This window comes from Rhinoraja longicauda, chromosome 5 (genome assembly GCF_053455715.1).
Source record: "Rhinoraja longicauda isolate Sanriku21f chromosome 5, sRhiLon1.1, whole genome shotgun sequence".
NCBI lineage: Eukaryota > Metazoa > Chordata > Chondrichthyes > Rajiformes > Arhynchobatidae > Rhinoraja > Rhinoraja longicauda.
This window is the reverse complement of record NC_135957.1, coordinates 30983188-30997169: the sequence shown is the minus strand read 5'-3', so window position 1 is coordinate 30997169 and position 13982 is coordinate 30983188. Positions and strand designations below refer to the sequence as shown.

General features: G+C 38.5%; 1 protein-coding gene across 9 annotated transcripts in view; it reads right to left on the bottom strand.

Moving 5' to 3' along the window:
* Nucleotides 1-13982, bottom strand: part of kidins220b (kinase D-interacting substrate 220b) — a 294629-nt gene that overhangs the window by 31862 nt on the left and 248785 nt on the right. For all 9 annotated transcript variants that reach the window (XM_078399227.1, XM_078399220.1, XM_078399228.1 and 6 more), the window contains 9 exons: nucleotides 12767-12946; nucleotides 10569-10734; nucleotides 9172-9323; nucleotides 8227-8525; nucleotides 5606-5746; nucleotides 3919-4159; nucleotides 3713-3801; nucleotides 3113-3257; nucleotides 467-629 (listed from right to left, as the gene is read on the bottom strand). In XM_078399227.1, coding sequence (XP_078255353.1) covers nucleotides 467-629; nucleotides 3113-3257; nucleotides 3713-3801; nucleotides 3919-4159; nucleotides 5606-5746; nucleotides 8227-8525; nucleotides 9172-9323; nucleotides 10569-10734; nucleotides 12767-12946 — 1576 coding nt within the window. The remainder of the gene's footprint in view (nucleotides 1-466; nucleotides 630-3112; nucleotides 3258-3712; nucleotides 3802-3918; nucleotides 4160-5605; nucleotides 5747-8226; nucleotides 8526-9171; nucleotides 9324-10568; nucleotides 10735-12766; nucleotides 12947-13982) is intronic.

The following is a 13982-nucleotide window of genomic DNA, read 5'->3' as shown; positions in this document are numbered from 1 at the left end:
GATTGTTTATTCTATTCACAACTGAAAAAATCCCTGGAGCTGGTATTTTTACTTAAACTTTTTCCACAATTTGAAAGGTTCTATCCCCTTCTTAAGATGGAGTTATCCAAGGAATTAAATCTTGAAGCCATTGCTTGTTCAAATAAAATAACCAATTCAGCTATATGATTTAATAAATATGGCAATATTAAAGATACAAAGCTTTGGAGGGACCATATCACAGTTAGCCCCCAAAGTTGCCTTTGAGAGTTGTAGATGTAGCTTAGTCCATCACACAGAAAAGACTTACCACCACTGACTCCATCTACACTTCTCTCTGCCTCACAAAAAGCAGCCAACATAATCAAAGACTTGTCCCATCTCTAATAATAAACCTAAACCTAAAAATAGGTAACTATATACAAAGGCAAAAATGCATTAGAAATGGGGAATTAATTTTAATTACCTGATTACATTTGTTACATACCTTTCATAAATGTTTTTCAAGGTGAGATGATCTGGAACACTTTCCGTTTCTTCCAGGTATAGAATAAGCCAAGAGGTCCTATATGGCCATTGTTCTGTGAGATTTATCCAAGAGGCAAGGCGATCCCAGTTGAAACTAATTTGGTTTGCTCTCAGTAAACGCCCTTTAATAAAATGTAAATAAATCTTTGAAAGGATTTGCAAAAACCGAGTCAGAAACAAGCTTATTATTTAAAATTTAAATTCAAACAAACTTGTAGGGAAACATTTGAGGTTGTAATGTGGGTTCTAAATGACCAGAAAATAATAAATTATAAATTTATACAACTTCATGGCAAAATGTTCAAGTTCCACAAACATTTTTCCCCTTACATTTCCATATTCAGGTTATTTTTAAAATGTAAACTGAAGCAAACAACAGCAAGTACTGTCCCACAGTTATCTGGACTACACCTCCTCCAACCCCGCCTCTTGCTGAGACGCTATCCCTAAACACTTTCTCCATCTCCACTGCACCGCACCTGCTCCCAAGATGAGGATTTCCATTCTAGGACATTCAAAATGTCCTCTGTCTTTGGTTAATGTGATTTTTCCCCTGCTGGCATAAATGGATCCCTCATCCCCGTCTCCTGTAGTTCGGCTCTTGGAGCCCATCCTCCAGAAGGAACAAGGGTAGAGGTCCCCTGGTTCTAACCTTTCACCCCACAAGCTAACACAGCATGACAAAAATTGTAAATATGCATTTATGCAAACCAAACATGCATTATCACCCGTTTTTTAAATGTAAAGGCTGACTATCATTTGGGAAAATCATAATTAAGGTACTCAATTGTTTTAAATAACTGGAACTTGCCCAGATTTCTATTAAATTGCTGATGAAATGGTCAATAAATTTAAAGAACATAGACTGAGGTGGACCCTTTGGGCCCAGGTGGGAGGGGGGACTCGAGGATGCCGTGGGTTGAAGGGATGGAAGGGAAGGATGAGTGGACCATCAGTCCGACAATCTCCTTCCTGCTCGGAGTGTCCCCCGGGTGTGGGAGAGTGGGGAGAGAGGAGAGAAGCGAGGGGAGAGAGGAGAGGGTTGCCCCTGATTGCGGGTGGGCGGCTCCGCTAACGGCGTCCATCTTGTTTGTGCGAGTGAGGACAGAGGCCGTGCGTGCCCTATGGTGACGTCATACACACAGCACTTTGAAAAATTAGTTTAGAAATGAAAAGTTTTAAACTTTTAAATGTCTCTAACTTTAAAAAAAAGACCAATTTAAATAAAACATGTTATAAACAGTCGCCAGGAGAGTGGTGATTAAGGTGGTACTAAAATTGTGGCGCTATGGTTTACCGTTTTGGCTGCAGGCCCACATGTTCCACAACCAAATTTCAAAATCTCAGAGATATACATACATACCAATGGCGGGACTGTCGTATGTTGAAAGGCTGGAGCGATTGGGCTTGTATACATTGGAATTTAGAAGGATGAGGGGGGATCTTATTGAAACATATAAGATAATTAGGGGATTGGACACATTAGAGGCAGGAAACATGTTCCCAATGTTGGGGGAGTCCAGAACAAGGGGCCACAGTTTAAGAATAAGGGGTAGGCCATTTAGAACGGAGGAGGAAGAACTTTTTCAGTCAGAGAGTGGTGAAGGTGTGGAATTCTCTGCCTCAGAAGGTAGTGGAGGCCAGTTCGTTGGATGCTTTCAAGAGAGAGCTGGATAGCGGAGTGAGGGGTATGGGGAGAAGGCAGGAACGGGGTACTGATTGAGAGTGATCAGCCATGATCGCAGGAACGGGGTACTGATTGAGAGTGATCAGCCATGATCGCATTGAATGGCGGTGCTGGCTCGAAGGGCTGAATGGCCTACTCCTGCACCTATTGTCTATTGTCTATTGTCTAATACAGATATATATACACATACAAGATCTGAGTTTTAGTAGTAGATAAAATATATATATATATATAATATATATAGATATAGATAGATATATAGATCGATTGCATTTTCAGCAGCAATAACAGGCACATAGGAGAGTTTCAAATTCCAAGAATGAATACAAGAAAATAATGTGAGCAGAAGATAATCAGAGAAGAATAAATTGTAGTAAAATTCAATACATTTATTTTAGTTCAACCATAAATTTTGTATGTTGTTATCATTCTAGGCTTGTTAATTCCATTGTGGTTTTATTCATTGTGGGGGAAAAAAATCCAATTAATAAATGTTTAAATAGTTGGTGTGTGATGATCCACACACATACAGGGCATAACCACAGTAAGGTTATCAAGAAAGAAAGAAATGGATTACCATGAAATATGGAAATATCAAAAATGCAAAGCAACAATCCTGTGAAAGATTTCATAGTGTGTCTCTTTCACTACTCCATCTCATTGGGAACTTGTTGTCCTCTGAAAGCTGAGGAGTGCTGCCATCCCAACTACAGAACTAAATATTAATATGTAATCAGTGCAAAGGTCATTAATTAACAATGTAGTGTCATAAAGCACCAATCAATTAACTACCTGTCTTAAAATAGTTATATAGAGTTGGTGGTGTATGTTTCACATAGTGGACATAATCACAAAGGATTACTGAATATGTATTTACAGAGAAACTATGTAAATGTTTGAATTAAATTTGCTCCTTACCTGTTACTGAGACAATGTTGAGCAATCGCCTCATGGTTTGTGGACTAATGTCACTGAACCAGTCTTCAGTAACCAAGAGTTTTGATAGATCAAAAGACATTTGCCTTGTAACCTGATGCTGCATCTGCCGTCGACGATATGTATCCTGTCAATATAGAGACCAATCAAACTTTCCTTTATTGAAATATTGCCACAGGATCTTTATTCCCACTTGAGCTACCAGATGCTGACTCCTTTTTTAGGGGGTTTATAACCCCTTGTGAAAACAGCACCACTGCTACACAGTGTTGAACGATTACTGCATTAGTCAGGCTAGAATTTTCAAGAAAACTAATGTGTTTTTCTGTGTAAGTTTCTACTTTAAAAGGTTTCCATCTGCTATTTCTGTTGAAATGATGATGTACTCAATAGACTCTTCAACCACAAAATAGTATCCCTGACTGAATAATTTATTTCTTTTCTCGATGTGGCACTTGAAGGCTTATGATTTTCAGCCGACCCAGTGTTCAGTTTATTACTGAAATTATACAATGACTAAATTAAAATCGCAGCATAAACGCAACAGATGAAAGAAAAACTGGATGTAAAACTGTTTCTTACCCTTCGATTCAGTGCTGTTTTACTACCATGTTTAGTCAATTCCCCTAGGCTGTGCTGTGAAAGTTTTCGATCATTATCTTCATGCCAACCTGCAATAAATAAATAAAGCCTGTTGAAACTTCAAAACTCCTTAGAGAGAGGCTGGAATAGTTGTTAGAATAGGCAAAATTGCACTGAATATTTTTTGTAAGCGATATGACTCTTACTTGTATAATCTGAGTTTCCCACATCTCCATTAGATGGCACTGCTGCATAAACCTTCTTTGCACTAAGCCCACGACTGTTAAGATAAACGGGCAGATGGACTATATTCCGCATATAGTCATGCCCATTTATGTTAGAGTCTCTTAAAACACTGTTCAGATTTTGATTTATTGCTTTTATGATGATATGGGGGTCACTGGCAAAAATGGCAATGAATGGACCTTTTGAAAACAGAACACGCACCTAGAAGAAAAATTAGCAAGGTTAATCTTGAGTACTAATATTTTACAAATACCAGTGCATGCCGATTACAAGATAATTTAAAACACTATCAAACTAACACTCAACTTCCTCTATAATAACAATTGCAGCTCCATTGTTCCGATATACTTAATTCTGAGCAGCCAAGCTCTAAATCAATTTTACATTTGCCGAGAACTATATTCTGCACTCTGCATTGCCCCTTTGCTCTATTGATTGTACTTGGGTTTGACTTGAGTGTAGTTATGTATAGTATTATCTAATCAGGTTGGATAGCATGCAAAACAAAGCTTTTCATAGTACCTCAGTACACTTGACATAATATACCCAAACCAAATGTTTCAACCACATTCAGAAAATAGTTGGTGATAAAGATTCTCTGCAGCAGATCTATCCTTAATTTTTCTTGCTTGCCCTATTGCCCTCTTTTGCTTTAAACCATCATCTGCTTTGGTACTTAATCACTTCTTGACAGTCAAGGGGGTTGCCTGTCCCCTTGTCATGTTTCCATTCAGGGCAGAACTTTAAGATTTTTTTGCAAACTAACACCCATATTTTGGAGGCAAAAATCAGCTCTCAGAGTTCAAACCAGGACATGTAAATCTGAATATTTATTAGTAAAATCAAATTCCAAACATCAAGTAAGACAGAAAGATGATGGTGATTAAAGAAAGCTATTTTTGGAGGTAGGATGGGACCGGACTCTCCACCCCCCCCCCCCCCCCCACCCCCGCTGCACTAATGGCGGCCGCCTGGGCCAGGAGGCGGGTTGCCACGCAACCTCGTTTAGGCGGCATCCAGGCCGAGGGAGGGGGGAGGGGAGGGGGAAGAGAGGGGATGGAGAGGGGAGAGGGGAGGCAGGAGGGAAGAGAGGGGAGGAGGAGGGGTTGGGGGGAAGGGGGAGGGAAGGGAGGGGGAGGGAAGAAGGGAGGGGGAGGGAGGGAGAAAGGGAGGAGGAGGGAGGGGGAGGTGGGGGAGGGAGGGGGAGGGGAGTGGGAAGTTGAGGGGGAGGGGAGGGGGTAGTGGGGAAGGAGCGGGTGCTGCACCAATGCAGGAGAGGTTTGGGCCCAATGCGTCCACTTGGTCTCGTTTACCACAGAACTTAGGGATTTAGGTTAACTAATGTAGATCCACCAAAATTCTATGCAAGCTTATTTGGAAGAAAAAAATATATGAAGAAAAAAATGAAAACAAAACAAGTTTATTTAATAAAGGAGTAGCTTATTAATAAGGAACATTAACATTTAGTTTGCACCAACAGATATCACAAAATTTAATTTGGAAAATATTGCATAGGGTTGCCAGTACAAACAGTACTCTTCGCATAATATGATCCAAGGAAGAATGCATCATTATCCTGAATTGTTTCTGTTGATTGATTCATTCGTGAATTGTTTTGTTAAAATACAGATGGTTTTAATTACTTACCGTGTCAAGCATCTGGAGGACTTTATCTTGTTCACACGCATCCAATCCATCTATAACAACCACAAGTCGTGTTTGATTCTGAGTAAAGCCATCAATTGACTTGGCCATCCGGGCCATAAGTTCCACTTCATTCTTTAGAACCTTTCAAAGTAAACACAATGTTTTTGCCACCAAAAAAGGCTTCCATTTTATTTGAGCTCTTGGCATTAAATAAATTCTTTAGTTGAATTGTGTGGAAAACAGAAATAAACTAAATTAAAATTATAGTTGATGCATATATTGACTACACAGGAATAAAGTTATATATTAGGTTTCTTCCATTCATCTATCCATTCACAAGATGATGTTTTGACCATGAAACTTAATCTTTCCCCTGGCAGTCTTCCATGACATCTTTCATTTGAGTAATCTTAATGTCGGAGTTTAGACAGTAAGTGCCAAATGACTGATACTGGAGTGCAATGCAAACAACCCTTATCAAGTATTAATTTAACATATTCTGGCAAAGGTCAATGCCTAACCAGGACTGGAGTTTGATTACATTTCCAAACTTAATTCAAGAGCACTGTTGTTTTCTACTGTTAACTTTTTGAGACCCCTCCAAACAGATAAAATAATTGGCACAGACATGAGCCAAGCCAAAGGTCTTTGATTAAAATGAAGCTGTTAATTTGGGCAGTACTCATATTCTATCAATTTCACAGTAACACTGAAGTTCAATTTCAACCAAAAAATAAGCCCCCATTTTATTGAATAAAATTAACTTATCTGGTCATAACTTAATGGGCTGTATTGAAACCTTCAACAGTATATCAACAATAACAAAAGAGGTAAAGGATAATGTTAAATTGTAAAGTAAGATAAACCAAGTGGTAGACAGAGGACTGAAGTTTTTAGGATCAGCAGCTGAAGAATAAAATGCTGATAAGGGAGAAAATGAGAGAAATTTTGCATTTGCAAAACAAACGGAAATAGTCTCAACAGATAAATCTAAAGGAAGAGGGTGGCTAAGATAATTGTAGGACTTCTAATAAGCGAGGGTTGCAAATTAATGAACAAAGATATCTTGAATAAATATTTTGCATCAGTCTTCATTGTAGGAGGTACTGTTAATATAGCCAAGATATCAGACAGGTTACTCTCAGCAACCTGGTAGAACTAACAAAAATCAGTCTGATGAAGGGTCTCAACCTGAAACGTCACCCATTCCTTCTATCCAGAGATGCTGCGTGTTCCGCTGAGTTACTCCAGCATTTTGTGTCTATCTTCTAACAAAAAAACAATTACGTGAAAAAGTATTGCAGTGACTCAGTGAAGGGGTGGGGAGGGGAGGGGCTAAAGGTGGATAAGTCTCCAGGACTCAGTGGACTGCATGCTCGAGGTTTAAACAAAGTGGCGGTAGAAACAGTGGATCCATTAATTGAAAATATTCTGAACTCGCTATACTTCACAAGGGAACCAGAACATTGTAAAACAGCAAATGGGACTTCCTTGTTCAAACAAGGAAAAGGGCAGAAGGCAAGGAACTACAGGCCAGTTAGTTCAACACCTATTATTGACAAGATGCTACAGTCAATAATCAAAGAAGAAGCAGTTAATCATTTAGGAATATAATTAAACCCAGTCAACATGTTTCTGTGAAAAGTAAATTATGTTTGGCAAATTTGCTTGAATTCTTTGAAGTGGTAACCTGGAGAGTTGATAGAAGATAACCTGCAAATGTGTATTTACATTCGCAAAAGGCATTTGACAAGGTGCCACACAAAAGGCTGGAGCATAAATTAAAAGTTTAATATCAATGGAGGTATGTTAAAATGGATTGAAAATTGGTCATCTCATGTAAAACAGAGAGTTGAAATAAATAGGTCTTTGCAGAGTAGGAGGTAACAGCAGGGATCAGCACTTGGCACACAACTAGTCATAATTTAAATTAATGACCTGAAGGTACCCGAGTTATGTCCTCGAGTAAATCAAAATGAGACACTTACAAAAGCTATCCTTCTCAGTAACTTCTCATTAATCATTTAATCAAACCATCAAGACATTTGGTATTAGAATCATAAGTTCATAAGTCATAGGGGCAGAATTAGACAACTTGCCCCATTGAGTCGACTCCTCCCCATCCTTCTAAGGTTCAGGCCCAATGCCATCAAAAGCTCATCACACATTAACTCAATCATCCTGGGGTCATTCTCGTAAACCTCGTCTGGACCATCTCCAACGCCAGCACATCCCTCCTCGCATAAGGGGCCCAAAACTGCTCACAATACTCCAAATGCGGTTTGACCAGAGCTTTATAAAGCCTCAGCATTACATCCCTGCTTTTATATTTTAGTCTTCCCAAAATTAATGCAAACTAATCTTTTGGGAATCCTGCACCAGCATTCCTATGACCCAGCCCCTCCAATTTCCGAATCCTTTCCCCATTTAGACAATATCATTTAGACAACATCATCATTTAAAATGATCACTATCTACATACAAATAGCTCAAAAGGAATCTCTTATTAGGGTGACAATAATAAATAAAACGAATTTAAAATATATATTATGCATTCATACACTCCAACAGCCTAAATGTTGGCGTTTTTCCACTTTATGGATGCGATGCAAAATACTTACTTTCATAAAACCTTCAGGTTTTAATTTGTGAAGTTTTGAAGCTGCAAGTAAAACACGCTTTCTCTGAGAGTGAAGGACAGAATCTAGCACCTGCCACCATGTGTGGCAGTTCAGAACTAGAGCCAGACCAATGATGCAAACAATAGATATCAGAATGGCATTAACTGTCAGCTGCTCCTCATCTGCCTTGAAAACAGCCAGCAGCAAGACACCAGCAACAAAACAGCTCATGATAAAAATAAAGATGACAAATGATGGAATACAACAGGTCTTCTTCCATTTCTTCACTCCTTTTTTTCCTGAAAAGATACAAACCAACATTAAAGTTACTGCTCCTTTTAAATGCAGAAAATATACACAGCAGAGAAAACAAAGAATTTAGTTCATTTCATAATTTATCAACATTTATTAATTTTGCATTTGTTGTCAATTAAATGCTCTGAACAGCTTTGGTTCCCTTCAGGAAAGATATCATCACTGGAGGCAGTTCAGAGAAGGGTTAACTAGGTTGTTCCTAAGTATGGAGGGATTGTCTTTTGATGAATTCAGTGATAGATTGGGTTTATACTCAGAGTTTAGAAGTTGAAGGCAATCTTATTTCCTTATGATATGGATGAGGCCCATTTAGTCAGGAACTAATCAGGGCGAGCAGGTGAAGAATTGTTGGGTGAATGGGACATCATGCAGGCTACAATAGGGCAGCAAAGATTTAGAATCCCTCATTTTGGAGGAAGCTGGCCAGAAGTACGCTGGAATAGTTAACAGTAGAAAACAAAAGCTAAGTCTGAGGTTTCCAACAATGATGAGCTGGAGTAAGTGAGAAAGTTGGGGATGTTATAGAGGTGGCAATATTCAATGTGACTTGTCCAAAGCTCATCAAGATCAAATATGATTGTTAATAACAATCTTGTTTCTGTTGGCAAGATTTTGCTGGCAGATTCATACCTTGTGTATCTTCAGTCTTGAAGACTCTAAAAAGTCTTGATGCCAGAAAACCAAACTCATTTTCACAAGCATCCGAAAGAGTTGCAATCATCTCAGCCATCGATGTTTCCCCGCCAACACTGGACAATCTGTTGTAATCTGTAAAAAGAAACCTTTTAAACAGAAAAGAAGAGGTTTAAAGTAAATTCAACATATTAAATCATCTAGGACAATATGTAAGTATCTATTCGAATGTTTTTAAACCTAATTCTTTGACTGGAAAATTGAAATAGAATGAAAAGAGTACAGCAATAATGTAATGCAAACGATAATTGTATAGATGACAATAAAACAATTTAGCGTATGTAGAAACAAGGAACTGCAGATGCTGGATTATACTAAATTTTAAATAACTTCTACTCATACTCCCCTCCCCCTTTCCTCCACCTCGTCTCGTATTGTTTTCCTCTCGAGATACACCTTCCCCAGACAACTGGCTTACCAGGCACCGCCCTGCCTGAAATCATTTGTGGCCGCCCCAGAATGGTCCTGTGCTTTCCTCGCCTCCAGCTCTTCACCACCCCTCTACCCCCACCCCCTACTTTCAGTCTGAGGTAGGGTCCTGACCCGAAACATCACCAATCCCTTTTCTTCAGAGTTGCTGCCTGACCCGCTGATTTACTGCAGCATTTTGTGCGTAATTCAGCCATTTTTATCTGGTTCTTTAATTACTGCTCCGAACCACAGGGATTTCAGTAATATTATACCCATGAAGTCTAAAGCTCTCTCCTTAATCACATTCAGAACAAAATAATTCATCAGCAAGAGTAGCCTAAAATAAAACTTTATTCATATCACAAGGTGGATAGGTTCAAATGAAATTATGTCCAATTGATGTGAAATAATTTATAAATAATAAAGTTGGAAGATGTGAGAGGTATTGGCCCATTTCCTTACTCTAATTCCTGTTCTCATGCATTTAGATGTAATTATGCATTTAATTGTATTAAAAAAAATTAAAATCAAATAATCGCAAATGTTAAAAATCTGAAATATAAGCAGAAAAGGTAGGAAACACTTAGCAGTTCTGACACAGGGACAGAAGGGCCCCGGACCCAAAATGCACACTGATTTTCTTTCCACGGATGTTACCAGACCTGCTGCATGTTTCCAGCATTTTCCGTTTTTATTTCAAATTTAACATAACCTTTTGCTATCAAACTATCCAAGAATATGAGCATTAACTTAAAATTAACTACATTGAGCATTAATGATATAGTGATTTTCCTTCAAATGGATCATGAAATGTGGGGACCAAACAAGGAGCAAACTACTAAAAATAGTTTGAAAATTTTATAAAACATTCAAGACAAAGATGATAGAAATCGCTATCAAGTAGTGTGAACATTGATTTGTACCTGACAGGTAAGGCTCTGGAAGTTTGTTCCGGTAGTTCTGGTGGATTTACAAACATCAATTTAAGTAGCAGCTCCAGGTAGCTAATTTGCTGAGCAAGTTTTGCACTCAAAACCCAGGCCCAATTCCAATTTTCTCCTTCTTGCCGACCGCCAAAGTAAATAATTGCTTTGAATATTAAAAATGTTAAAAATAATTTACTTACCAAGAAAGAAGACAATAACCTAAATTATAGAGCAATATTAACTTTGCAAGGTTTAACAGTATAACATTTACATGAAAATATTAAATACATTAGCATTGTCACCAAATGTCTCTTTCTGTTCTCAGGCAGCCTACAAGCTCAAACAGTTTTTAGAAAATAAGTACTTCCTTCAGCTTTTTTGAAGCAAATACTTTTTTCAGCATTTTTGAAATGAATTCAATCGAAGATTGCCGCTTGCAGTTAATGTTTATAGAATTACAGAGATTGGAATGATGCATCAAAGATGGAGGAGGAATAGATTGTGTTTTAATTGACAGTTCATTTAATTAAGTAGATTAGAAAGGCCCAGATGTGACAACTTTCTGTAAGATCTGATCTAGCAGAGATGCTACTTTTTTGGTCTCTGGAAAAAACTGCATATTCATATGGTCGTAAAATCCATTTTAGAGTGAACGGGATACGTTTCTTAAACAGAGGTCACTTTATGAAATATATGTCAGCATAGAATTCTTAAATTGGCTGTGTACTTACCTCTTCCAAGATTTAGGACGAGTGAATTATAATACAAGTGGTTTCTAAATTGTTTTGGATAAACGGAATGAATCAGAACTCTTTCTGTTTGCTATTGTTTGAACATTTGCAGCAGTTCAGAGTGTGGTACAACTCAACTCTCAAATTAGAAGATTAAATTTAAGCCTCACCACAAATTTGAGTCCGTAAATTATATCAGCACTTCAAGGCTGTACCATAGATACATCGAAAATAGGTGTAGGAGTAGACCATTCAGCCCCTCAAGCCAGCACCACCATTCAATGTGATCATGGCTGATCATCCACAATCAGTACCCCGTTCCTGCCTTCTCCCTTGATTCCACTAGCCCTAAGAGCGCCATCTAACTCTCTTTTGAATGCATCCAGTGAATCGGCCTCCACTGCCTTCTGAGGCAGAGAATTCCACAAATTCACAACTCTCTGGGTGAAAATGTTTTTCCTCATCTCAGTTCTAAATGGCCTACCTCTTATTCTTAAACTGTGGCCCCTGGTTCTGGACTCCCCCAACATCGGGAACATGTTTCCTGCATCTTGCGTGTCCAATCCCTTAATAATTTTATATGTTTTTATAAGATCCCATCTCATTCTTCTAAATTCCAGTGTATACAAGCCCAGTCGTTCCATTCTTTCATCATATGACAATCCCGCCATCCCGGGAATTAACCTCGTGAACCTATGCTGCACTCCCTCAATAGCAAGAATGTCCTTCCTCAAATTAGGAAACCAAAACTGCACACAATACTCCAGGTGTGGTCTCACCAGGGCCCTGTAAAACTGTAGTAGGATCTCTTTGCTCCTATACTCAAATCTTCTCGTTATGAAGGCCAACATGCCTTTAGCTTTCTTCACTGCATTGGAACATTTGAGATTCAAATGAAGCACTGATGTGAAACCCGATCTGTCTGTTAAGATGGATGTAATCAAACATATAACCTGGACATTTATCAAAACTTTTGTTGACATATTCCTGTTGCTCACAAATTTTCCCCGAAATTGGAGTTAACCCTTTGGTGTGCTGAACAAGTGTTGCAGAAGTGACAGATAATAAAGGAATGCATTACAAAGATAACCCAGGAAATTTGTAAAATAAATATTTTTTAAAGAAAATCTTTTGAATAGTTTTAATCCCGAGTCACTTCAATCAAACTTCCCAATGGCAATTTCCTGCAGAGGTCATAACTGCAGTCTCATTGCTATTATGAAGCTGGGTAAGTAAGTCAAAGGTTTAAAGCAGCTCTCTCCGGCAGTCATTAAGCAGCTGTAGGAATAGTAACCATGGAGGCAAGGACAAATGCTGAGTGAGGCTATAGGGGAAGACTCGAGTCCTCATTTTCACAGATCACAACCCCTTCCTTCCTCATCAATTGTGATGCAAGGCAATATAACAGTATCTCATTACCAATACCAATAATACACCATATTCTGTTATGCGATGTTAACATACCAAAAAAGATGTAAATTAGTGCCAGTAAACTCAATCCAACTGCTATGCCAAGCTTCAGATCAACTGCAAAGCCAAGCAGTAAGCCTGTTCCCACAGAGGTCAAGAGTGTAATGAATACCACCAGCCAAGAGAACTGGAAAAGGGCTTCCACTTGCTGCCCAGCAAAAGTCTTCATTTCATCTAAGGGTAAGGAAAAGAATAATGATGTAAGAATGGACTGCGCTGCAGAAAACTAACATCAATAAATTATCTATCAAATTAAACTTTTCTTTTTACAGAGGTTGTGCAGGATACAGGAACATGAAAATAGCCCATCAAATATATTCAAACATTTCAGGTGATCTTTGATTTATCTCCACATCCTTACGCTTTTCTCTATATCCCATAATACCTTTGGCTATCCAAAAATGAATCAATATCAGATTTAAAAGTTTGCACCTGGCTTCATTTCCACTGCTTCTTATGGATAAGTATTTAAATTTCTACCACTCTCTGAGTCTTAGAGTCATACTGCATAGAAACAGGCCCTTTGGCCCAGCTTGCCCATGCTGATCAAGGTGCCACTAGTGCCACCTGCCTGCTTTTGGTCCATATCCTTCTAAACCTTTCCTTTCCATGTACTTGTTCAAATGCTTTTTAAATGCTACAGGTGCTGCCTCAAATACCTTACTCCAGCAACTCATTCCACATACCCATCACCCTCTGTGTGAAAATGTTGCCCCTCAGATTCCTATGAAATCTTTCCCCTCTCACGTTATACCTATGTCCTCCAGTTCTTGATTCCCCTACACTGGGTGTATCCACCCTATCTATTGACCTCATGATCTTATACACCTCTATAAGATCACCTCTCATCCTTCTACACTCCAAGGAATACAGTCCTAGCCTGTCCAACCTGTCCCTATAGCTCAGGCCCTCAAGTCCTGGCAACATGCTCATAAAAACATTTGCATGTCAAGGTATTTCTAAACTTCATTCCTGAAAAACTTGGATTTAATTATTTTTAAACAACCTGACATAGGTTAAATTTTTACACATAGCCTTAAACATAGCTTCAACTTTTGGATATACATTATCTCAATCTATTCTATCAATTGCCCTTAATATGTTTAACAACACAATCAGTTCACACCTTATTCTTCAAACTTACAACAAATACAAGTAATATTTTGAGTAACTTTCCCTTGCAGTTTAACCGATGGAGCCAAATTACCAC